At 37.0% G+C, this 25,922-nt stretch overlaps 1 protein-coding gene across 4 annotated transcripts in view; it reads left to right on the top strand.

The window, feature by feature from the left end:
* The first annotated feature begins 2,395 nt into the window (after positions 1–2,395).
* The window catches only part of LOC115212977 (neuronal acetylcholine receptor subunit alpha-3), a 224,236-nt gene continuing 200,709 nt past the window's right edge, over positions 2,396–25,922 (top strand). For 2 of the 4 annotated variants that reach the window (XM_036504285.1, XM_029781841.2), the window contains exons 1-2: positions 2,416–2,510; positions 22,930–22,944. In XM_036504285.1, coding sequence (XP_036360178.1) covers positions 2,465–2,510; positions 22,930–22,944 — 61 coding nt within the window. In that variant the 5' untranslated portion in view covers positions 2,416–2,464. Of the gene's footprint in view, positions 2,511–22,929; positions 22,945–25,922 lie in introns of all 4 variants that reach the window. The other 2 variants (XM_036504283.1, XM_036504284.1) reach the window with 2 other exon arrangements.

Below are 25,922 nucleotides of genomic sequence, written 5' to 3'. Positions count from 1 at the left end.
ACTCTTCAAAGCACGGTTACCCTAACCATTGAGGCAAGCACCTTCTTCAAGTAGCCCTCCTCCGACTCAAAAAAGCGCATGCTCAAAACAGAGGCTCATTTTGACCATGCTTGCCACTTGCAGCCATCTTCGAACGAATTTGCTAGACGAGAACACTATTCTGTTCCCCCTCGCTTTTCATGTGAGACATGAAAACGTTGACGAGGGCTTAGATAAGAAAAAAAGCGTCTCACTTTACCGCTTTTAATGTTGTTTACCATACAACCTCTTTTACGATATACACAATGGACTCAGTTAACATCCGAATCCACCCAACGCGTCACATTTGGCCGATATAGCTCCACAGTTGCAGATATCTGCCAACAGGTGGCCGAACAAGATTGGCAATGAATATAAAGCGCATGCGTCAGACTCTCCAAACCAGGCGATTAGACTATCGTGCAGCTGGCTAATTGTCGCTTCCTATATTGCAGTGGATGTTATTGACTTTGGCTGGACTCCACTACCTCTGATGAGAGTTGCGGAAGGCCATCGTAATAGCATCGAAGTCCATCCTGCGATCCAGTGGCCAGCCATTCATCCTGAGTAGTCGAGATAAGAGCCTCTGAAAACAGCAATATCTGCTCAGAATCGCGTAGCCCACACTCACAATGATCCACCAAAGGCCATGTTGTGCCTCAACCAATAAGGTCTATCAAACGGCTTTCGTTGCTCCGTGTCATAAAACACATGCCTTTGATCTGGCAAAATAGTCTGTGATTACAAGAGAGAAATGATCGATGACCAATCTTGCCATTAGTATATCGCTCATAATACCTTTCCCGAGCATTTCTTGTAAATTTTGTATTTGGCAGCACCCTCTAGCCGAGTGTCTTCTATTGTTACGTTCTTACCAATATTTAGAAATTCCTCTCTAATCGCTCTCTTCAGGGTGATTAGGTTATTATTCTTCTATACAATTTTTTATTACATTATACTTCTGTATGATTCCTTTATACAATTTTCAAAGGAACCTTTGACACATTTTGTTTCTGATTTTAAATATTCTTCTCTATCTTTTATGTCCATATATTTTATGACTGTATTCAATATATCTTACACACACACACACACACACACACACCACACACACACACACCACACACACACACACACGCGCACACACATACAATTACTCACTCACACACACATACACACACATTATCCTCACATACACATGCGTGCGCACACACACCTTAGCTAGGTTACCGTTGCCTCCCTTATCACTCATGTCTCTCACCACTTCCTTCCTTCCGGTCAATTCAATATGTGCAATCCTTACTCTAGACACGTTTTTTCCTCTCCACGTCTCATTTTTCTGTCCTCATTCCTTTCTTTAGAAGAGCATAGGCTCGAAATGTCAATGTCTTCCATTTTTCCCGAGGTTCAAACTAATACCCCTTGTTTGTTGTTTTCTTGCCCGCCTCCATCTTTTGTGTACCGTCAGATGTACAGTTACTTTTGGTGAGCTTAGAGCTCCAAGTAGAGTATCATCATCCAGTTTGCTTTCAGTATAGTGGTGTGGTTACTTCTGTATTTGTAGCATTACTGTTAACGATATACAGGGCAAATATTGGAGAAATAATATAAACACAAGCGTATATCATTGTTCCCCACATAAATTTCATTATTGTGTTTATTTGCAATCTCTGCATTGGATGTTCGAAATGCTATTTGACGCCAAACCATCAGGAGAACACTTTATTGTATTATATTACTAAGATCAAATACATTTGTGTTTAATTCTCTCTCTCAATCTCTCTCTCTCTCTCTCTCTCTCTCTCTCTTATATATATACGCACACACAAACACATACATATATAAGTGAAATAGTTAGCGTTTCATTTCTTTTGTGAAACGGTTAATTTACTCGTTGAGTGATTTACGAATTCACGTATTCAAGTCTGTTTCAGTCATTTCGTTCTGTGTACGGGTAAGAGGTCTTATTTTACGTACTCCTAATTTCTTAACAATCGTAAATTACTACCAAATCTTATATGATAGTTAACAGTAACAGACTAGCTTTCTATCCCGTATTTTTCTCCCACCTGCTTAACAGTAAATACTCGAAAGTTAAACACTAACCTTACAGAGCCATAAGCTTCACTAAATGGTTCATATTATTATTAAGGAACATTTGCAGGATAATACCTTCAGCTGTTCAGGAGATGTTTGCGAATGCTCACTTTGATTTTAGTTTCCTCATCACTTCTATGAAAAGGATCCAAAATCAAGATTAACAGGAGAATATTGGATTGAAACAAATTTTCCTCAGTGGTAGCACATAAGCAACAGTTCCAGAAAAAAATTATATTTCATATGAAAATGGCACAGTCATTTTTTTTCCTTTTTGCTATCTGTTCCAGCTCAAACAACCGAAACAACGGTAGATAATTCTACTGCTATAATAAATGATCAAGAAGAAATGATAGCTGAAGATGAAAATAAAACAGATCAAATACAAACTAAACGTAAGTCAATTCGCACCCACGAGACGTTAATTCGACTACTTAGGTAATCCCACCCCTTGTACAATAAATAAAATCTCCAGTATTTAACAGCTTGTCACAAACTTATGCTTCCTAAATGGTAAATGATTATCCAGTTGTTAGATATTGCATAATGTTTTCATGCTAATAGTATTAAAGATTGCATATAATGCACTGATAACAATGCACATAAATTACTAGTTATGTAAAACTCAATATTGTGACTTCAGTAATAGAAAAACAAAGCTAGTAAATAGAAAATATTGATTTTCATATAGAAAGAGAGTACAAATGGCCGTTTTAAGATCATTGCCAATTTCATCCTGACACCTCAGCTGGATTGGGTGAAAATAGTCATTGTGAACAAACTGAAAAAAAGAAAAATCATTTGAAAGTTTTGAACCTTTATAATACATCTAAATTATTGATATATTTAAATTGCTTACAATAAACCTAAATTTGATTTAGAGAAGTTCGTGTCCTTTTCATAGGAGGCGAAAAATGCATAATCTAAAATCAAGGCTTTTTACAAAGTAATATTTAATAATGAAGGAAGCTACAATTTTAGTGAGACATATTTGAATGAATTGATAATACTTTCTGAGATCCATTATTAAGAAGGCGCTTACTTTTACTATTATTAATAAATTTGAATCTATTACTTAAACTGTATTGTGAGGAAACTATTATATTTAGACCCATCAGCATTACTATGGAAATGTAAATACCGGCAAATTCGACTGCCTTCAGTTCCAAATGGGACCGATAAAACATGCACCTGTTATAAAGTAGCTAGCATAGAATCATAGTTTACATACCTCCCAGTAAAAAAATTGGCCGACTGCCAAAACATAAAGTCCGTAATAAGTTGATTCAGACATATAAAGCAAACCTGTTGTGTCTTCGGGGAATATAAATTTGATACATCAATAATTTTAGCCACCATTAAGTGTGTAATTTAGAAAAGAATCGCTATGCATTAAACAGATATACACACGTATGGGCACGTATAATACATATAATGTATATACGAATGTGTATATATTTTATAAGTATTCGTCTCTTTAATCTTTAATCTTTCTTTAAAATTTTACGTATAAACACATCCACTGACACTATCTTTAGTTTGAAACATCGTCTCAATCAATTACTCTGTTTTAGTGCGTGGATATAATCAGTCTTTTATATAGATTGATTTGCGCAACTATACTGTTGAATGTATTATTTCAGATAATAATTAATGTCAGTAGGCTATGGGAAGGAATATTCTTAGAATGGAGGGAATACCGTACAGGGAGCGGAAGAAACGGACAAAGCAAAAGGTGATAAAAACAGAGTAGGGTCCCTTACATGTAACATAAGTTTCATGTAAGTTTAACGAAACAATTAGTGGTAAAATCCCCTCTAGATTTGAACGCCATAAAAACAATTAAGGGATTTACTCCAATAAAATCAGTTGGTCGGCTTTATCGTCAATTTACACATTGAGGATTTGCTTGCTTGTGGTTTTTTAAAGCCAGTGGGGACTAATGGACAAGCTTCGGTCTGATTACACTTCTTCTGTGAAGCATATCTTACTCGGAGGCTAAGATAGAGAGTGATAAAAGTAAATGAAGACTGAGTGGTGGTAGTGGTGGGGGATGAATGGACAGGAAAGATAAGGAAATAGAGTTGCAATATAAAGAAATAAGTAATATTAAAGTTAATAAGAACAAAATGAAGGAAGAAGTATGGCTGTTACCTAGCTTCCAATATAAAACCTATTCGGACAGACACACGAACAAAGGCATCCCAGCCATGACCATTCGGTCATTACTGCTGTAGTTAAATGTTTTTGTTCTGTACTTGTCAAATCTCTAGTTTATAATTCAAATATCAACTTGATACTTGCATTTTCAGTCATATTTTTCAGTCAAGAAAAAGGAGACCGACGATGTCAGGCTCGGACTACAGAACGAATCATTTTCTTTTGATTGTTTCATTTAGAATATTAGAAAGCGTGTACACTTTGATAGTCAGCCAGACATTTACATTAGACATTCTATATTGTGGAATCTCTTATTTAGCAATAATTTATTTCTTTTGTCCTCTAACATATTCATTTAAATATAAGAATGAAAAGGCTCATTAATAATTGATTTATTTAAATTCAGTAAAAAGTCAACATTAGACCATTTAAGAATTTGTTGAAGGTAACACTTACTAGACAATGTTTTTAAAAAATGTAGTTTGAAGTTATAATTAAGCCGTAAGATGAAAAAGAATTTTTGATAAATTATTGGCATAAAGGCAGTGATAATGAAGCCCTGTCTTTCATTATGCCTTTCAGATATGATGGTCCTAAATATCAAATTCCTTATAATATCATCGTATCTGTTTCAATAGTAAAATGTTTAATGTATTCCATAGTTTTTACTCAGAGGAATGTTTAATAAAGTAACAAAGGATACATACATACATGTTAAGTCACTACGATGCACAAAAGTATCTGCTGCCTTAGTTGCTGCCATTGAGAAACTAAGACCTATTCTACAATTCTCACACTCGGAGCTGAAAGTTAAATAATTGTCTCTCATGTTATATTTCAAATGCGACAGTATGTGAATCCATTGTCATATATTTTATGGAATCCTAATGAATATGTACTAAGCTTTACAACGGTAAAATGCACTAATGTAAGCTATAATTTCTTTTTGGTCTATCTAAAAACCTATATTCGAAATATTTTCAGTGCTAATATACAGCAGGATTTAAAAGAAATATGTTTTTGTAATACACGGGTAAAATTTGGTCAGAGATCTGTTCATATTTGACAGCTGAAGGACTGTTACTCAAACCCAGAACCACTGCAACGATGGTCTTTTGACCATCTCCTCTGTTCCACTGAATGAATGTTGCAAATATCTAGGTATTGCTGGAAATATATTATACTAGTGTGTGAACAAAGACAGAATACCTGGAGAATATTATGCCAGGCTAAAAAATATACGGCAGTCAATTATTTCCCCATACAACACGAGAACAATCTGTAATGCATTTTCAGTTCCGGTAATAAACACCAGCATTTGGGATACTTAACTATTTACTAAAAGAAATCCGCCGCATAGACATTAAGAAGACCTTGATATCGGTGCTTTGTTTCAAAGAAACAATTATACTGACAGAAAATAAGGAAGAGAGCTCAGATCAGTGCAAACAACCTTTGAGGATTTTATACTATAACTCCGTATCTTGTAGACAAGGCTCTAGACACACTCCGATATTTCTTACATCACCTCTCCTCATCCTCAAGGAAAATAGGAACATCGACAGCCTCGTAGTGAGAAGATCCTTAGCGTCCAGCTATGTATAAGCCTGCCACACCTGTCCTTACTTTAACAGCACCACAAACATCACAGTCACAATATTACATGACCCAAACTTGCAGCACAACTTCCAGCCTAATTTCATATACAAACTCTCAGGTGTACCTTACACATGAAACTCACTATCAACTCGTCGCCAATCATTTCAGCACAACATTACGCATTTATCAATGTGTAGTATCTCTTTACACCCGAGATCCGCACATTCAAAGGAACGGAACGAACAACGTTTCATATTCAAACTCGGAGCCGTAGCACCGATGATATAAATGAACAGTTTACCTTCTATTCTTTCACTTCACTAAAAATTCATTAATTTCATTTCTATCCTTCGGTTGTACGCGAGCATTAATTTTTCTTCCACCTCAACACTCACCAGCTTCTCTCCCCCTTTTCATTGCTCTTTTCTTCTTGTCACCTACATCCACTTCCATTACTTCATCTCAACATATATATATAGTATTGTTTCACATTACCTATTTGTTGCAGCCAGTCGCTCAGAGATAGAAGATGTTATACTCAGTCACATTTCCATTTTTACAGCTATCATTTTAAAATTGAAGAAGGATGTGTCAGGTACTTTAGCTACTAAACTCTTCATTTTATTCTTTCTATGCTTTTTCTGGAATATACTAGTCTTACCGACGCAAATGATCCCCAGTCTTCTTGGATTCCGTTTTTTTCTGATACGCAAGGATATACGCACACAGACATGCTCGCCCGCGCACACAAGCACACAGTCATACATACCTATGCACATACATACAGGAAGCGCTGTTGATTGGCATTTGCAAACGTGGCCAATTAGTTGATGAATGGGACAACAACAGGGCAGTAAATTCACGTAAATACCTTCATGAGTCCTGATAAAAAGAGAACCGGATTGCGGAAGAAGAGATATAGGCATTCACTTAACTGTTCGATACAGTATGAATTTATAGATTAGCAGTAAATGTCTTCCACAGCCAATAATTTGCATTAATTTCCGAAGTATGCAAGCACGTGAGTTAACGTTTAGATGCCTGTTAACAATTAATACAAACACGCACAAACACACACAGACACACGCACAGACAAACACAAGTAAAATATTTGCACATTCAACTGAAATCAAATTGAGGCAAAGAGTAAACAATAAACAAAAAATGCCGCGCGAAGTCAAACAAGTGAAATACGTGTTGAAAAAGGCGTAGAAATATTTGGTAAAAGAAATTTAAACACAACAAGAATAGAACTATGCAATGAAACTGAAGACATTAACCGAAATGAAGCGAAAAGAATTTGACGTTTCGGATGAGGTCGTTCATCAAAGAGTAGAAAAAGAGTACAGGAAAAAAGGAGAAATATGCATGATACTGATAAAATAAGAGAAAAAAGACATTTATTCACATGGCAATTCTCAGGGCGAATGAAAGCTAGAGGGAAGTATTATCTGCTTGACAGTACATTTAAGAGAGAGAGAGAGAGGAGAGAGAGAGAGAGGAGAGAGAGAGAGAGAGGAGAGAGAGAGAGAGAGAGAAGAGGAGAGAGGAGAGGAGAGAGAGAGAGAGGAGAGAGAGAGAGAGAGAGAGAGAGAGAGAGAGAATAGGTAGGAAGAATTGGGGAGAGGGCAAGATTACAAAAATAATGGTGAAGAAGGGAAGAATGAAGCGGAAAGGAAAAAAGGTGGGAGATAACTAGCGAGTGAAAGAACGTAAGAAGGTTAATGCGGAGCTGATTGTGCCAGTGTTTGGATGTGTGGGCTATATGCGCTGTAACAGAAAGATAGCCATGCGTAGTATATTTCTGTGTTGAGCAACGGTGCGAAAGTGTGTGTAAAGGGGCCGTACTTTGGGGTGGGTTTGTAGGTTTGAGTTGTAATTTTGTGTGGACGATCGCACGTGAAATAGGGAATTATTCTCATGCCTCAGTGTAGTTTGTAAACCGGTCTCTCTATAAATGCCTAGAAGATTGTCAGTGGACTTTAAGATATGTGTGTAAGAGTGTGTTGTTCTATGAGGGGATCAATGTGGGAAGATGGAATGTGGCACAGCAGGGTGTAGTTAGTTACGTTACTGTAATCTTTTAGTAGCGAGAAGCAGGTTCTCCGTGGTGTGAAAGAGCGGCACAGACCAAAGATTACGTTCAAGCAAACACAGACACACACACACACACACACACACACACACACACACACACACACACACACACGTGCGCAGACAATTTAAAACACGCACAAACATATATGTGAAGTAAAGACAGGTCATCATATATACACATATAATTAAGTACATATTTATATATTAGGCGGCGCGTGTTCTCTTCTATTTTGGTTGAATGTGGAAAGGCTAACAACCAGCAGGCCGGGCTATATTTAACAGGCTGGCTAAAATAAAATTTTCCTTAGCAGTTGGCTAGTGAGTCAAGGAAAGAACTTGTGAAGATACGAAGAGAATCAAAATGAATAAGGTATTTTACGCACGCGCACACACACACACACACACACACAACACACACACACACACAGACACGCACACACACAAATACGCGCGAGTGCACGTAGACTCACCCGCACGTTTGCACATACATATAAATATGTATGCTTGTATGCGTGTATGTGTGTGGCTGTTATATAAATATATATAAATTCGTATATACATTTATACACGTGCATAGATGCATTCATAAGTGAGTATGCAGGTATTCATGTATTTTTGTATATGTACAGAAATATATCTATATCTATGTTCAGTTATAAAGTATATGAATATACACATGCAAACACACACATACACACACACACATATATATAAATATGTATATATATATGCATATATATATACATATATATATATACATATATATATATATGTATACATATACATACATACATACATACATATATATATATATATATATATATATATTTATATATATGAGTGCGTGTGTGTATATAACAGAAACACGTTGTAATATTTGTATATAAAATCTATTTTAATATGTATATCTTTTAGATATGTGCATGTATGTGTGGGTGTGGGTGTGCGTGTGCATGTGTGTATGTGTATGTGTATGTGTATGCGTGCGTTTACTATAGTTCCTCGCTGCCATAGCGGTACCAATAACCAGCTGCTTGACTTCAATATACTTATACTTCAGAGTAGCGTCACTACTAGTAAGCAGCGGTGGTGAGGAGGCGTGATTTCTATGATGGAGTCCGTTTGGACTCTTATATAAAACAGAAGGTCTGTACAGAGCATACTGTTGTTTAATAAAGGATTGACATAAGAACAGGAGTTAGGTAATCAATGGCGTCATCATGCGGGACGTGGCTCCGAGAGTCGAGTGCCCGTGCAACTTTTTACCGAGTCTATGGAGCCACCCTATTATAGAAAGCTTTTAGATATGTAGCAGCGCGCATAGAGACACGCCTGTAATGCGTACCTCTGAGATACCTCCGTCACAGGATAAAGGTACGAACGCACACATACACACATGTACATGTTTCAGTACAATCACAGCCATAGGGATAAGTGTGCAGTCCTATAAAATCATGCATACATACATGTATATACATATACGTATACACACACACACACACACACACACACACACACACACACACACACACACACATACACACACAAAGATAAGTCATCGCGTTGTCACAAACGAATGCGTTGGCTTCACGGCCAACCTTTTTAAGGAAAGCTTTTATGCAACACTTTAAAAATCGAATTGCTACTCTCGGAATCGTTAGCTTAATACATGTGGCGAAAAGAAACAAGCCATAACCATACACACATACATACATACATATTGATTACATACATACATACACACACACATACATACATACATACATACATACATACATACATACATACATACATACATAGAAAAATAAACAGACAAAATCTTCGAACAAAGAGCAAGGGAAACCAAGGATATCCCATCTGAAATTCTTTAGATGAATAAATGCAGACTCTGAGCTGTGTTCATCGAGAGCTCAACCAACACAACAACTCAACCACATGTTTTACCAATTCCGGGATTCGTCTTAACACAAAAAGCCTCGTTGCTTTGTTAGCATCGGGCTTGAAATCCCTTTGAAGAACTTAAATAAAACTAAAAAAGAATTAAATAAATATATATATGTATAATTGTATTTGTGTGTAAATGTGTGTGTGTATGTATGTATGCACACATAGACATACACACACGCACATTTATTTATACATATATACGTATCTGTGTACATATGCGCCATTTCGTTTCTCTTTGCCGGGACCACTTTTATAACACGTATTGGTTTGTTAACGTTCTTGTAAATTCGCGCTTCGGCAAAAGCAAAATGTGACAAACAGAAAAGGAGCTAAAGTTTCGCGTGAATCGCATTGTCAAAGAGCAGAAGAAGGAATAGGAAAACAAAATACCAAGCAAGAGGCATAGAAAAAATGTGCGATAACAAGAAAGTCGTTTGTTCACAAGGGTTGAATGAAAGATAGTATGGAATGGAACGGCCGAAAATCGGTGTCACATTAGGGTTAAATTGAGATAGAGAGAGGGAGAGAAAAAGGGGAGAGAGTGAGAGAGTGAGTGAGAGGGAGAGAGAGAAATCGAAAAAGGGGCTAAGTGGAAAAGGATGACAGCGCATAGAATATTTCGGGTGATCCTCAAATTTTACTCGTGTTATGTGAGTGAATTTTGCCTATTTAAATACTTACACCTACGCCGGTACGTCGCGGATTGAACATACCTATATTCGGTCATCTGTGTTGAAGTCTCGTCGCGGTCAACTTTGCTTTTCATATTTCAGGGACAATATGCATGCATGCAAGTATGTGTGTGCGTGTATTTAAGTGTATGTAAGCGTGTTTGTATACACACACACACACACACACACACACACACACACACACACACATATATATATATATATATATATATATGTATGTATGTATGTACGTATGTATGTATGTATGTATGTATATATATATATATATATATATATTATATATATATATATACATATACGTATACATACATATGTGTGTGTGTATAATTTCAATACGAAGCAAATAATTCACGAGAAAAATCATTCACGGTAAAATAAATTGCGAAGATGGCGATTGCAGCCCCCCAAAAGGCATTAAATAGCTAAATATTAAATTTAATCAAAGGACATACTAAGTAAATCTATATATATATATATATATCTATCTATATATTATATATATATATATATATATATAGATATATATATATATATATATATATATATATATATATATATATATATATATATATATAATCTCAGTAGAGTAGAATTTAAGCCTCGTCTTCACGGTGCACTTCAAGTCACTTCAGTATTACAATCCAGTATGTAGTTGTTTTAAATTGTGTAAGGTAAAATATTTGAATTTAAAATTCAGGAAATATTGTTTGCTTCACCCAGATGTAAACTGTATTATTTGATTCCCTTTCTGAAGGCTTTCTCATAGGAAATTTCTTACATGTTTATGAAACAAGTACAACTTTGTAATTCTTATATGCAAATGAAACGTATGTAATAGCGAATAAATAATACGAAAAATATTTCCAACTTCCTGTTTTCTTATACACTTGTTTGTATACACGTGTTTGTTTTACATATTGGATTTCTATTCCAGGGGTACTTTATGTTGATGAATATTTAAGAGCGCGCTGCGAATATTTTATACCTCCTCAACGTTTACAATCTATGTACATGTAAAGGCATTTACTTTTATTTCTTATGCACTCAGAAATGTTACATGTTACATAGAGTTAATATATTAATTTATTAGCAATCGGTTTTACAGTAAGGTCATATTTTTTCAGTGGATTCATTGGTAACAGCCAAACTGCATTCAATGATAATAGCTGGACTCATATCATAAGGACAAATTATTCATATCCGTTGAGCACACATGCGTAAATGTCGATAGACAGGCGTGACCGGCGCCAATGCGTATGTAAGTTTAATTTTGGTGTGTTTGAATTAGTTACGGCAAATGTATGTTTGAATTTATCGTCAGTTTCAATTTTGGCGTATGTCTGTGTAGGTTAGAGTGTGTGCACGTGTATTGGTATGTGCGTGTGTGGTGGGTGTAACACAATAGTGTTAATATGTGCTGGTACGTGCGTGTGGGAATAAATATATATAGAGAGGATATCCGGTTATATGTGTTTGTGTGTATGTGTGCATGTGTGTGTGTACGTGCGTAATTGTTCTTGCATGTGTGTATTGATGTGCAGGTTATAAAATGATGTCGGTTGTTGTACAAGATAAGTAATTAGATTTAACGGGAGGAGCTCATTTTAAGTTTTATGAAGGTGCTTTTGTTAAATGTGTCATATTACACTCGTGAAAATCGCGTGGGTGCTTTATTCGCTATTTTAGAGAGTGCCTGGTGTTGGTTGTTGAAGTGTATGTATAACTGTAAGCAGATAGTGCATGAGCAAAAGGTTTTGTGCGTAAGAATTTGCTTCTATTGAGTGTGTGTTATGTTAGTACAAGGTGGGCCAAAAGTCACGCACAAAACAAGTTTTAAAACGCTCTGGAATTGTCAAACACATGCTCCAGTTTTTCTGAAATGGAATAAAATAAATAAGATAATGATGAATACATCCGTGCTTGTACGTGATGAACAACATGAACAACACTAACAATAATAATAATCCTTTCTACTGGAAGCACAAAACCTCAAATTTGGGGGAAGGGATTAAGTCGATTACATCGACCCCAGTGCATAATTGATATCTAATTTATCAACTCCGAAAGGATGAAAGGCAAAGTAGATACCGGCGGCATTTGAACTCAGAACGTAGGGACAGACGAAATACCGCTAAGAATTTCGCCCGGCGTGCTAACAATTCTGCCAGTTCGCCGCTTAAAATAATAATAATAATAATAATAATAATAATAATAATAATAATATAATAATAATAATAATAATAATAATAATAATAATAGAAATAATAATAATAATAATAATAATGATAATAACGTAATACAAATAAAATGCCAAATGCTTTAGTTCGTGACGTTTGGCCTACTCAGATGTAAGAGGAGGTGGGATTTGCTTTGGCATATATGTGTTAGGATTTACCATCAGTTTTGATATTGATATGGGCATATATGTGTGTGTTAGGGTATGTATTGGTGTCTGATAAGGGAAGCAGTATGGTGTTAATCTGATGGGCTCGCTTGTATGCGTGCGTAGGTCTCCTTTTTGTAAAATGCTAAATGACGGGGAAATAAACAAACGAATAACGGTTGACAAGCGTTGGGCAGAGTGGTGGACGACAACGCAGAAGAACACACGCATCCACTCACGCATACACACGCATACAAACATTCATACACAAACACAGATGTATATGTGTGTGTATGTGTACGTGCGTGCGCGCGTGTGTGTGTGTGTGTGTGGTGTATCTGTAGAACACATGCTTTCACACAGTTTTCGTCTACGAAATTCACTTACAAGACATTGATCGGCTCGAAGGTATTCGAGAAAACGCTTGCCCAATGTGTCGCGTAGTAGGATACAACCCAAAAGCACGTTGTTATAAAACGACCTTCTTAAACACACAAACAAGTTTGCGCCCATATATGAATGTTTTGTAGGTAGTTAGGGTAAATACTTGCTGTTAGCAAATGAACATAGGAACTTATGTAATCGTGAGTAAATAATACCAAAAAAAAAAATACCAATTTCCTGTGTATATATATATATATATCAATAATAATAAAGGGTGAAATTAATTAATTTAGAAATAATCATTAATTTAACCAAGTAGAGTTCGGCATGTAAAAGACCCATTCGAGGAAGGTTTAAGTAATACTAAGTAATTAAGGGTTTAGCAACGATTTGCCTCACCACACACCGAATTTAGAAATAGCAGTCAAAAAGTTTTAGCTATTCTTTCTACTTAAAAGGGAGATCCCAGTAAAACCACAGCACTTAAAAGGCAAACAGCGCAGGCAAAAGAGAAATAAATGACTAAAATCATTCAATATTAAGTTACCTACGGACGTACGTTTCGGAATTAAGTCATTGTAGAGCATAAAAATTAAATGATTATGTCTTACCTGACTATTTTCCTCCTCGGCGTAGGACTCTACAATTATCAATAATTGCGTCTCAATTATTAATAATTGTGTATTAAATTTGAAGGCACTAGAAGACATCACCTCAACTTCACCTTTGACTGCTATTTCTAAATTTGGTGTGTGGTGAGGCAAATCGTTGCTAAACCCTTAATTACTTAGTATATATATATATATATATATGAATAAAAAAATGGAGTTAACGCAGGTGTAATCAAATACTTTTACGAGCAAGCAAACCAGCGGAGATTGTGGCTCGTTGACTTTTGTTGTCACTTAAAGCATGCGGAACCCATGTTCCATACTTCTGACCTTTCCCATCGAGTGAAGATGTTTGTCTATAGCAGTGTGGGATCATTCCATTTTCCCTGCCTTGTCGTCTGATGAGAATTTTCGTGCAAAAGTTGGTTTAATCGCTCTTCGTGGAACTCAACTGGACGGCCAGAACGTGGTGCGTCTTTGGGGTCAAATTTGCCATTTTTGAACTTGGCATACCAATCACGAGCGGTTCTTTCAGCTATGGCACCCTCTCCATAAACATCACAAATGTCGCGAGCAGCTTTTGCGGCCTTAGAACCTTGATTAAAAGCAAAACGAAGGAGGTATCGAAAACGCTCGTTTTTCTTAACTTGACATTCCATTTTAATGATTTGAAAATAAACAAAAATTAATCAAAATTAACTAGAAGAAAAAAACAAAAATACAAAATGGATTCCAAAATGATTCAAAAATAGAATTCTCGAAAAAAAATGTAGATTCCAAAATTTAAAAACGCAATAAATTCAAAAATTTAAAAAGACGATGGGAACTCAGTTGCCAACTCAATATATATATATATATATATAATGGATAAAATCTATATAAGAATTTATCAAGTAGAAAACGTGAGAGGACCAATTAGGAAAAATTTGATACAAAGTATATAATTTTTCCTTTGAATATAAATAATTAATTATATTCAGGGCTATTACTATACGTAAATGATTCGCGCTGTAATGGGACTCTAAAGTCAAACTACTTCAATAAATATTGAAGTAGTTTGACTAATAGCTGTAACATGTATACACACACACACACACACACATTTATATACTCAGATATGATTTTAGAAGCAGCGCTGGTTTTATAGACATTGTCGGACTCATATACTCAATGTATGTGATTTGATTGTTCACGGGTGAGCTGCGATTTGACGCGGCAGAGATGACTCTCTCAAAGGGCCGATTGTCAAAACCATTGAACACTTACTTATAGACAGGTGAGGCAACTCGCCCCGAATCCCATTCAGGAGCGATGGACATTGATGCTTGGCCATTTATGTGGCTTGTCAACATCACGTGCCTGAGCTGAGCTAGTGGCAAATTGAATAGCCTGTCCATAACTATATGTAAAATGGCGAAATAAACATCTGCCGCTACGTCCGAATGATGCGTACGATAAAGAGAAGAAGCCATTCAGTTTGGCTCCGGTTCGGTTCGGGTACGTGGTGTTGACAAGCCACAAAAATGGCGAAACAACGATGTCCATCGCTCCTAAATGGGACTCGGAGTGAGTTGTCTCGCCTATCTTATCTCTTCTCTTGACAGGGCCATTACTCTTCTATTTCTATCCTTGCACTATTAACGCATAATTATAATTCTTTTCCGAAAAATGTTGATTAAGTTTTAATTTCACTTTCCCGAAAACCTTTGCACGCAAATATCATTTCATCCGCCGATACAATTGTGTTTTCCCCCATCGATACTAAGCACACATACCGGATGAGAGTAAACCCATCAGTGTTCAGCAAAATCCGGAGTTATCCTCACCATTTCGTACAATGAGTGTTTTCTAACTACTCCCGTTCACGTCTCTCTCTCTCTACACATATATATATATATATTATATATATATATATATATATATATGTGTGTGTGTGTGTGTGTGTGTAAGTGTGTGTGTGTGCATGTGCGTGTGTGTATTATTAAGTCAGGGTACAATATGCAACTGCTTGCTCGAAAGAGGAATTAAACTCTTCAAAGCCACGCATCTCGCACGGAGAATGTAGCCAATATACTAAAAAAAAACAAAACAAAAACAGTCCTACAGTATGAATTGATTTCACTTTCTTAAAGATCATCACCTAGACTTACTCCGTAAACTATTTAAAAAATATATTTACCACTCCGTGCGCGTCTGTTCAGCTGAAGGCCCAGCAATTTCCCAAAAAATAATAGAGAGCAAGTAATCATTATCTTTAAAAAAATGATAAGGGTTTTAGCATATTTACTACATTCTCCGGGCGTGTTTACATATAGTAACAGTCACGTGGCTTTCGAAAGGTTAAGTCTTCTTTCTAGCGCCTATTTTAGTTGTTTGCTGGCCATTTTATTATTATTTTTTAAAGACACACACACACACACACACACACACACACACACACACATATATATGTATGTATGCGTTTATGCGTTTATATATATATATTTACACATACACACACATACACATATATATATATATAGTAATGTTTATATACCAACAGAATGTGGCAGTCCTTTAAAGGACGATGTTACTGTTGTTTTAGCCCCAGGAAAACATCTTTTCCGGCTGGCTATCGACACAGTTTGTGTCCGTATAGCACATATTCTGGATGTTATCCCTCCTCAGTGTGATACAGCCACAAGCTAGTGACGAAAGCTCTCACTCCACTTGCAAATACTATATATGTTTTAAGCGACACACAATCGCTGATCTCGAATATATATGTCTAATATAACAAATGCAAAAACTAATATCTGTGTGTTAGTGTGTCACACTTCAACCCCCTCTCGCTATCCGTTAACACTTCTGCTATTGTTCATACTGGGGTGAGAGGAATAGTAGGCATAGAGACGGTGAGGGTGGTGGTGAACAGAGAGAGAGAGAGAGAGAGAGAGAGAGAGAGAGAGAGAGAGAGAAGAGAGAGAGAAAGAAAGAAAGAAAGAAAGAGAAAGAAAAAGAGAGAGAGAGACAAAGAAATTTATGGAGAGTTCATGATGTTTTTATTAAAAGTAGCAGTGTTGATGGTGGTAGTGGGAGTAATAATAAGAAAGAGAGAGAGAAAGAGTGGGTATGTGAGAGAAAGAGGCACTGAACACTGAAACAACATACTGAACTAACATGCTGAACGATGGTAATGTGGTGATAGTAATAGTATGAGCTGTAACTGTGATAGAGGCGGAGGCAGCGGTGATGGTGATGGTGGTAGCCGAGGTGGTCAGGGATAACGGTTAGAGTAAGTGATGAGAAAGACAAAGAGAAGGCGGCGAAGTCAAAGGTACTGATGGTAGTGGCTTCAAAAGTCTGAATGGTGTGTGTATAGCAGATGTGGTGATGGTGATGGTGGTACTATTGTTTATCATGCAGCGTTGCAATAAGTTACTAGTCGACAAATTATGTCATTGTTTTGATGAAAATTATTCATTGCATGAAAAATATTGTTTTTTGAAATTTAATATGAAGTGTCATTGATGGGCCCAAGGTCTCCACAGGAGCTAGCTTAAAAACTGCCCTATTGGGCAGCTCTTAAGCTAATATATATATATATATATATATATATATATATGTGTGTGTGTGTGTGTGTGTGCGTGTATATATATAGTTGAAATCTGCAGAAAAACGAAAGACGAAGTCAGGTGTATAGACAACAAGCAGGTGTATTAGTTTGAAGCTCGGGAAGGTGAAAAAGTCTTTTACGTTTCGAGCCAACGCTCTTCAACAGAAAGGAACACAAGGAAACAAACAAAAGACAGAATAAAAACAAACATTTAGAGTTAGTGGTCAATTATGCCGACTGGCTGGACAAAGGTAGTTGGACAGGAGAGCTAGGAAGAAGGGGAGATAATAAAGTATTAGTGATCCCAAAACGAAGGTGCGCGTGCGTATGTGAGAGTGCGTGTGTGCGTGGATAGTTGCTGGTTACATTGGCGTGTAGATGTGTGCGTGTGTTTCTGCGTCTGTAATGTGTGGGTGTGTGGCTAATGGTGTGGGTGCTGGGAAGTGGTCAGTGCTTGTGTGTGCGGGATGGTGTGATGTGGTGTGGTGGTATGTGGTGTGGCGTGGCGGTATTGTGGGGTGTGAGTTTGGGGTGAGGATATGGGGGTAGAGTTGCGACATGTGGGGGTGAGATGTGTGGGGATGGGTGTGAATGGAGGAGGTATCAATGAAGGGAGAAGTTGGGTAGGAGTGAAGAGAGGAAGTAGGTGTCAGGGCTAGAGAAGAGGTAGGTAGGAGTGAAGAGGAGAAGTAGATGTCAGATGAAGAGAGGAGAGTAGTGGAGTTGAGCCCATGTGGGACAAAGGAGTGAAGAGAGAAGATTAATACTTGTTCACGGCGAAGGCGGGAGTCCGGATGGCTCTGTGAAAAGACAATCCTAACACAGACACGTGTTGTAATGAATGACCAGTAGAGCGGAAATGGCGCAAGACCGGGGTGTCATTGCCGAGTCTAATGTCTCAGAGGTGCTCCGCGGACCGGTCAGCCAAGCGGCGTCCCGTATGACCGATGTACAGAGAAGGACAGAAACAGCAGGAGATGCAGTAAATGACGTTGCTAGGAGTGCAGGTAAAGGAGTCAGTGATATGATAGGGATGATGCTGGGTGTCTGTGAGGATGGTAGTGTTGGAGAGGTAGGAGCAAGTGCGGCAGCGTGGGCAGGAGCAAGTGAACGAGCAAGATTGGGAGGTGGGTTAGGAAAGACACTGTGGACCAGGAGGTCACGTAGGTTGTGGGCTCCTTTGAAGGAGTGAAGGGGTAGGTTGCGAAGTGAAAGGGTCGGACTGGAGTCGCCGGAAGACTCGGAGAATGGTGCGTTGGAGGGGCAGGGTAGAGGGGTGGTAGGTGAGGGGACGGGAGACGAGCAACGGCAGAGCAGATGTAAGGAGAGAGAGCAGATGCACGGTCCTCAGAACGTACTCTGGTAAGGGCTTTGTGGATAGTGGTGAGAGAGTATCCACGAAAGATGAAATGGCGAGCTATGAGTTGCGCAGACGGTGGAATTGTGAGTAGGGGATGGAAAGCTTGGTGTGGGTAGGATAGGAAGAGAAGTTGAGGTATGAGTGTTAGTGCGTGTGTGTTTAGTGGATGGAGGTAGTGAGAGGAGAGTTGTGTATGTGGACCGAAATGTCGAGAAAGGCGACGCATGTGTTGGAAATGGTGCAGGAGAATTCAAGGGCAGGGTGGAGGGATTGGACAAAAAAGAGGAAGGAGTCTAGTTGTTCGCAGGAGAGCGAGGTCGCACCGATGCAGTCAAGAATATAACGACCGTATAGTTCGGCAGTGGGACCAGTGAATCTTGAAAATATTTGGGCCTCAACGTAGGCACCGAACTGGTTCGCAATGTTGAGGCCCATTCTCGTTCCCATGGCTATTCCCGAGAAATGTTGGTAAAACTTTTCCGCGAACGAGAAGCACTTAAGGAAGAGAACAAGTTCGGCTAGACGAAGAAGTGTAAACGTGTCAGGCTGGAGGTTGGGTCGAAGGTCGAGGAAATGTTTAAGGCCAAGAAGTCCTTCGTGGTGTGGGATCAACGTATATAAACTATTGATATCAAGAGTAAAGAAAAGTTTAGAGGGACCAGGAGAAAGAGTTAAATAGACGAAGAGCATGGTTAGTGTCATGGATATGTGAGGAGAAGGAAGCCACTAGGGGGCAAGGACAAGGTCGAGGTATTTTGAGATCAGTTCGCGGGTCAGTTACAGGCGGAGACGATGGTGCGGCCAGGGCTGTTGGGTTTGTGGATTTTGGGAAGGAAGTAAATGGTAGAGGTGCGAGGAGTGCGGACAATGAGGTTGGAGGCGGTGAGAGGGAGTCAGGAGGGGGAGATGAGATCATGGACAGTGGAGGACATAGTCCGTTGGTAACTAGGCGTGGTGTTGGAGGGCAGAGGTCAATACAAGGAGTTGTCTTAAAGTTGGCGGAAAGTTTCAGCCACGTAGAGGTCTGCGCACCACACCACCACGGCTCCACCCTTGTCGACCGTTTTTACGATAATGTCTTTGTGGCGTCGGATATATATATATGTACGTATATATATATATATATATATATATATATATATAATATATATATATATATATATGTATATATGTATGTATGTATGTTTGTATGTATGTATAAACGTACAGGAGTGGCTGTTTGGTAAGAAGCTTGCTTCGCAACTACATTGTTCTAACTTCAGTTCCACTGTGTGGCACCTTGAGCAAGTGTCTTCTGCTAGATCCTCGAGCTGACCAAAGCCTTGTGAATGGATTTCGTAGAGGGAAACTGAAAGTAACCCACCATATATATGTATTTGTGTGTGTGTGTTTGTGTTTCACAATCGATGTTGGCGTGTTTACATCCACGTAACTTAGCGGCTCGGCAAAGGACACGACAGAATAAGTACTAGTCTTACAAAGTATAAGTCCTGGGGTCGATTTGTTCGACTAAAAGCGGTGATCCAGCATGAGCGCAGTCAAATGGCTGAAACAAGTAAAAAAATAAAAGATTAATAAAAGAATAAAAGAATATATATATAAGTATATACATGGGTTCGCAGGTAGCGTTTATATTACTAATCTTATTGACAGGGCCGGATTGAACGGAACTGTGCAGGGGCCGAAACCAAAGTGATATCCGTTTGGCAGTTGATGATAGGAGTATACCTTTGTTACGCTTGATCGTGAATCTCTTACACCTTAATTTCGTTCTACTGAGTTGTCCATCATTCTCGTAAGCGGAAAGTGATTCTAGATTCACAGATTATGCAGATCACTTACATTCGTATTGCTTGGTTTTTCTATAGATTATCTTATTAGGCTTAAACAACGCTTAATTATTGGTGTCAAGTTTTGGGGACTTCTGTGACGCACACACAGACACACACACCCATATAATATAATGTGACATATAATATGAACTGCCAATCTGGTTAAGTAGGGTAGCTACACTAAAAGGTGTCCAGTCCCGCCTCGCAGTATCTGAGTGGAATGTCATCTTCTCTAACCCCGAGCCGATCAAAGTCTGGTGAAAGCTCGTTGTATGTATGTATGAGTGTGAATTTGTGCGTATGTGTGTGTATGTAAATGCGTGTGCTTCTGCGTGTGTATGGGGTGGAGTTTGTGTGTTCCAACACAGCTTCAGAACTGTTGTTTCGCTTACGTCTCTGCAATTTTCCGTGGAATAAGCTGCCAGACGAGATGGTGAAGATGCCGACGACCGCTCGGTTCAAAGTCTCCCTTGACCTCAAGTGGCCTGAACTCTTTACATGAACACCACCCTGTACATAACTCCATGTCCCCCTACATGGCCTTGCTTTTGCTTTTTGAGCCAGAAATTAAATAACTAACTAATTTAACGGTTAGGAAAAGAAATGATAGAAAAGTACGAGACTAAAGCAAAATAAGTACAAAAGTCAATTTGTTCGATTAAAACCCTGTAGGGTCGCAGATCAATGACTGAAGCAAGTAAAAATAATAAAAGATTATATATATATATATCACTAGTTCAAGTAAAAGAATGTATACATAATGCATACATACATACATACGTACATAAACACTTACATACATACATACATACATACATACATACATACATACATACATACATACATACATGCATACATACATACATACATACATACATACGTATGTACGTACATACATACATACATACATACGTACGTACGTACGTACATACGTACATACATACATACATACATGCATACATACATACACACATACATACATACATACATACGTACATACATACATACATACATACATACATACATACATACACATACATACATACATACGTACATACATACATACATACATACATACATACATACATACATACATACATACATACATACATACATTTCAAACTTTAACAGTGACAACGCTCTGAAAGCGCTGCATGCTCACATTTAACCAAGATGAAATCTCAATGCAGCCGAACAAGCAGGATGCAGATTGACACCGCATAGCAACATATCCATGCAGTAGGAACATATGTCGGACCTAGGGTTAAAGACAATATATTTATCTATATATTTATGTATATAAATATATATATGTGTGGAGGCGCAATGACCCAGTGGTTATGGCAGCGGACTGGCGGTCGGAGGATCGCAGTTTCGATTCCCAGACCAGGCGTTGTGTGTGTATTGAGCGAAAACACCTAAAAGCTCCACGAGGCTCCGACAGGGGGTGGTGGCGACCCCTGTTGTACTCTTTCGCCCCGACTTTCTCTCACTCTCTCTTCCTGTTTCTTGAGTAAACGCTGCCTTGGACTGGCGTCCCGTCCAGCTGGGGGGAACACTTACGCCACAGAAACCGGGAAACCGGGCCCTTGAGCCTGGCTAGACTGGAAAAGGGCGCATAAATAAAAAAAATATATATGTAGACAGAGAAAAAGAGAGAGAGTGAAAGAGAGTGAGAGAGAGAGGGGAAGAGGGAGAGAGAGACTGTAGTTATCTCGTGATATATATGAATATACTTCATATGCAATTATACGTGTATGTGACAGATTTTTGTAGATCCTGTTTATTGCTATTGTTTACTTCTTATCCAGCACAGATTGAACTGACCTATGTTCCAATAAGTTCAAGTGATGACCCTGCGTGTTTTCTTTACAGCTCGTATGCATCCAGGATTATTGAATGTACTTTTCATATTCACAAATCGTACGTTGTAATTTGAGGAAGATTTAGCTAATGTTTTTAGCATGTCGGAAAAGATGTTATTTGAGAAAAAAGTAAAGCAATATTTATTGGCTGTAAAATTCTATCGTATTTCAATTATTTGAGCTAGCTATTATGGAGCATTTTGCAATATATTTTCTTATAATGCTCACTAATCACCCGTTAAAGATTTTGCTCGCATTTCATCATTTCTATTTTTATCTTTTCTTACAGAGTGTCGAACTCGTGGTAAGTTATCTCACCCTCATCTTCATCATTCATTACATTTGTCGCAGTAAGGTATTTAACATAATGATACAATAAAAAAAAAACTCACACACAAGCACACACTCACACACACATGCATGCACAGACACGCTTACAAACAAACACATCAGAGCGTGTATGTGTTTTACTTGCTCTAAAAGTTACCAGTTTTCGGATAAAATTGTCCTCCACCTTGTAGCAACAATATCAATTATTGATACCAGATTTAGCGTTCCACGTATTCAATACCACTTAAGCTAAAATTTAATTCGATGTATTTTTTGTTCAGGATTTGTTTATTTGTTTTTCATGTAAAATCATTCTTACTGTTTAGAATTACAAATTATTTTCAAATATTACAAACTATGAGAGACATACATGAAAGCTTTATCCATTCACAACATACTCACACCATGTCCATTCATTCATTTATGCATTAAAATATTTCATTGAAACCATGTTCACAAAATCACAAACAATCGTATACATACATTTTTATAATGAAAGAAAATTAAGTATATTGCTAATTCCATATTTTCATGTTTCATACTATTAATGAAGCAATCAACCAAACAATCACTCAGTCGATATATTTATGTATATACCTATCTCTCCCACTGTCTGTTACATTTCTCGTGTGTGTGTATATGTATATATATATATATATATATATATATATATATATTATATATATATATATATATATATATATATATATATATATATATATATGTATATATACATATATATAATACATACATATATACATACATACACAATATATACATACATACATACATACATACATACATACATATATATATATATGTTATTAAACAGATTATAACATTTTCGTTTGCTACATTTTCCGGGTGTTTTTTTTTACAGTGCAGGGGCAGATGTCAACTCTCATTTCAGGTTAATTGCAGTTACTCTGGGCGTGTATTTGTTGTGATATATGAATAGGCATTTATAGAAATCTTGCTAAACAAATACCCGTTTTGAATATCAGATTATTACATTTCAATTTGCTTGTCCCTTTCTTCCGTAAAATTGTTCTTTTCAGTCGCTACCGTAGTTTTCATGTGTTTAGTTATTTAAACATTATCAAAAATTATCACTCTTATATTTCGAATCCCTTTTCAACATTTGTCGACATTAGTAACTAAATTTCCATTGCTTTGTATTTATAAATGCATGATCTAAATATATATCTGTTCGTACGCTGAACTGTTTGCACACCAGGTAAATATACATTCTACATTGTTCGAGTAAATACTTCCGTTACCTAAATATCAGGCTATACATACTCATATTAAAAATTCTGTTTCTGTATCGTCATTCAATATCCTAGAGATAGCAACTATATCCATATCAAATCAAAGTACTCCACAATGCTTTGTGTATTGTAAACGCCCAGATTTTCCTCAATGGCCACACTACATGCTTAAAAATCATTACCTATGATTTTCTTCAAAAATATTTTGCTTCCTCGGTTCGTGTTAAAAGAAAATGGTATTCCTTTGTTACTAAAATACTTTAGAAAGAGTGAAGTTAGTATAAAACATTTCGTTTTCCTTTGATCGTCGTTATAACAACAATAACCCATTTGTTAATAGAACAGCTTTGTTTACAAAACTCTTTTCATCTTCATTCATCAAAATTCATCAATCTTCATGAATTGCAATTGCACATCTACATAATAAACACATAACAACGTCGTGCATAAACATCATCACTCATTACTTCACTAAGAGTATAGATACATGTCCACAACTCACACGTTGATGAATTGTATTGTGTATAAATACTGTTTTGGTGTCAGCACCGACTTTGCTTCCTCACAGAACACATTTCTGAAATGAAATTTTGCAGATACGTTTGCAAAACAGAGATTACAATGATATATAAAAAATATTTTTGGCTGTAAAAGACAAGAAGTCTATGCCTTTTTAACCGTTCAATAATTTTCTCACGATAGTGGCATAATACATAGAATGAATGAAATTATCTTGCTTGATTTTATTCATTATCAAAATGAAATTATAAGGTATGAAAAACAAAGAAGACATCCGGTTTACATTTAGCCTACTACATTGAATCAAATCATGCCGTATTAATGCCCTGAATCAAAGCATGCCGTATTAAGGCCCTCGATTTATATTATAGTACGCTAAACGCAACCAACTATTTTCACGTGCAATTCAATTCGAAGTAAAATTTGAACACTGAAATATTAAAAAATAAAAATAAAACGATACGAAGAAAAAACGAAATGAATTTAGAATCCGAAAGAAGAGGACGTCACATCCTCACACTTCATTTGTTAACTAATTTTATAACACAGATAAACGAACTCAACATCTTCAAGAAAATATACTAGTTTGATACTCATTGATTTGCTGACCTCGAATTTTAAAATTTAGTTTGTTCGTTTAAAATGCTATACTTTATTGTAAAATACATTCAGTTCGCATTTGAAGGGTTTTGGATTTAATTCAGAAATTTATTAACTTTATCTCTGTTTTCATTTTCAGAAAAAATTAGTTAAACTCGGTGTTTTAACTGGATAAAATATTGGAATTTAAGTTGTCGTTCTCGGTGAAGTTTTAGTAAATAATATTTCAATGATGTTTAACTAAAAGTGCTTATTTTAAAACATATTTTATTTGATATTCTGCAAATTCGGTATTCACATTGTAGAAAATTAACATTTACTTTTGGTGACTTCTCAACAAACAACGTTCCTAGTCAATTTTCCATCATTACGATGTTTCTCTCTGGCTGTGCGGCTGAACTTTCTTTGATCTGCAAATATTCTCAGGAGTTTTCCATCACCCACTCAGCCGCAAGTAACATATAATTGTTCGTGTTTGAACACTGATGTTGAAAGATACAATTATCACATCTTTGAATGTTGTCCTCTCTTATCTATCGATATAACAGCAAATCTTTTTGGA

The sequence above is a fragment of the Octopus sinensis genome, linkage group LG6 (assembly GCF_006345805.1).
Source record: "Octopus sinensis linkage group LG6, ASM634580v1, whole genome shotgun sequence".
Taxonomy (NCBI): domain Eukaryota; kingdom Metazoa; phylum Mollusca; class Cephalopoda; order Octopoda; family Octopodidae; genus Octopus; species Octopus sinensis.
Note: the sequence above shows the minus strand (reverse complement) of the source record. Positions and strands in the feature narration are given on the sequence as shown.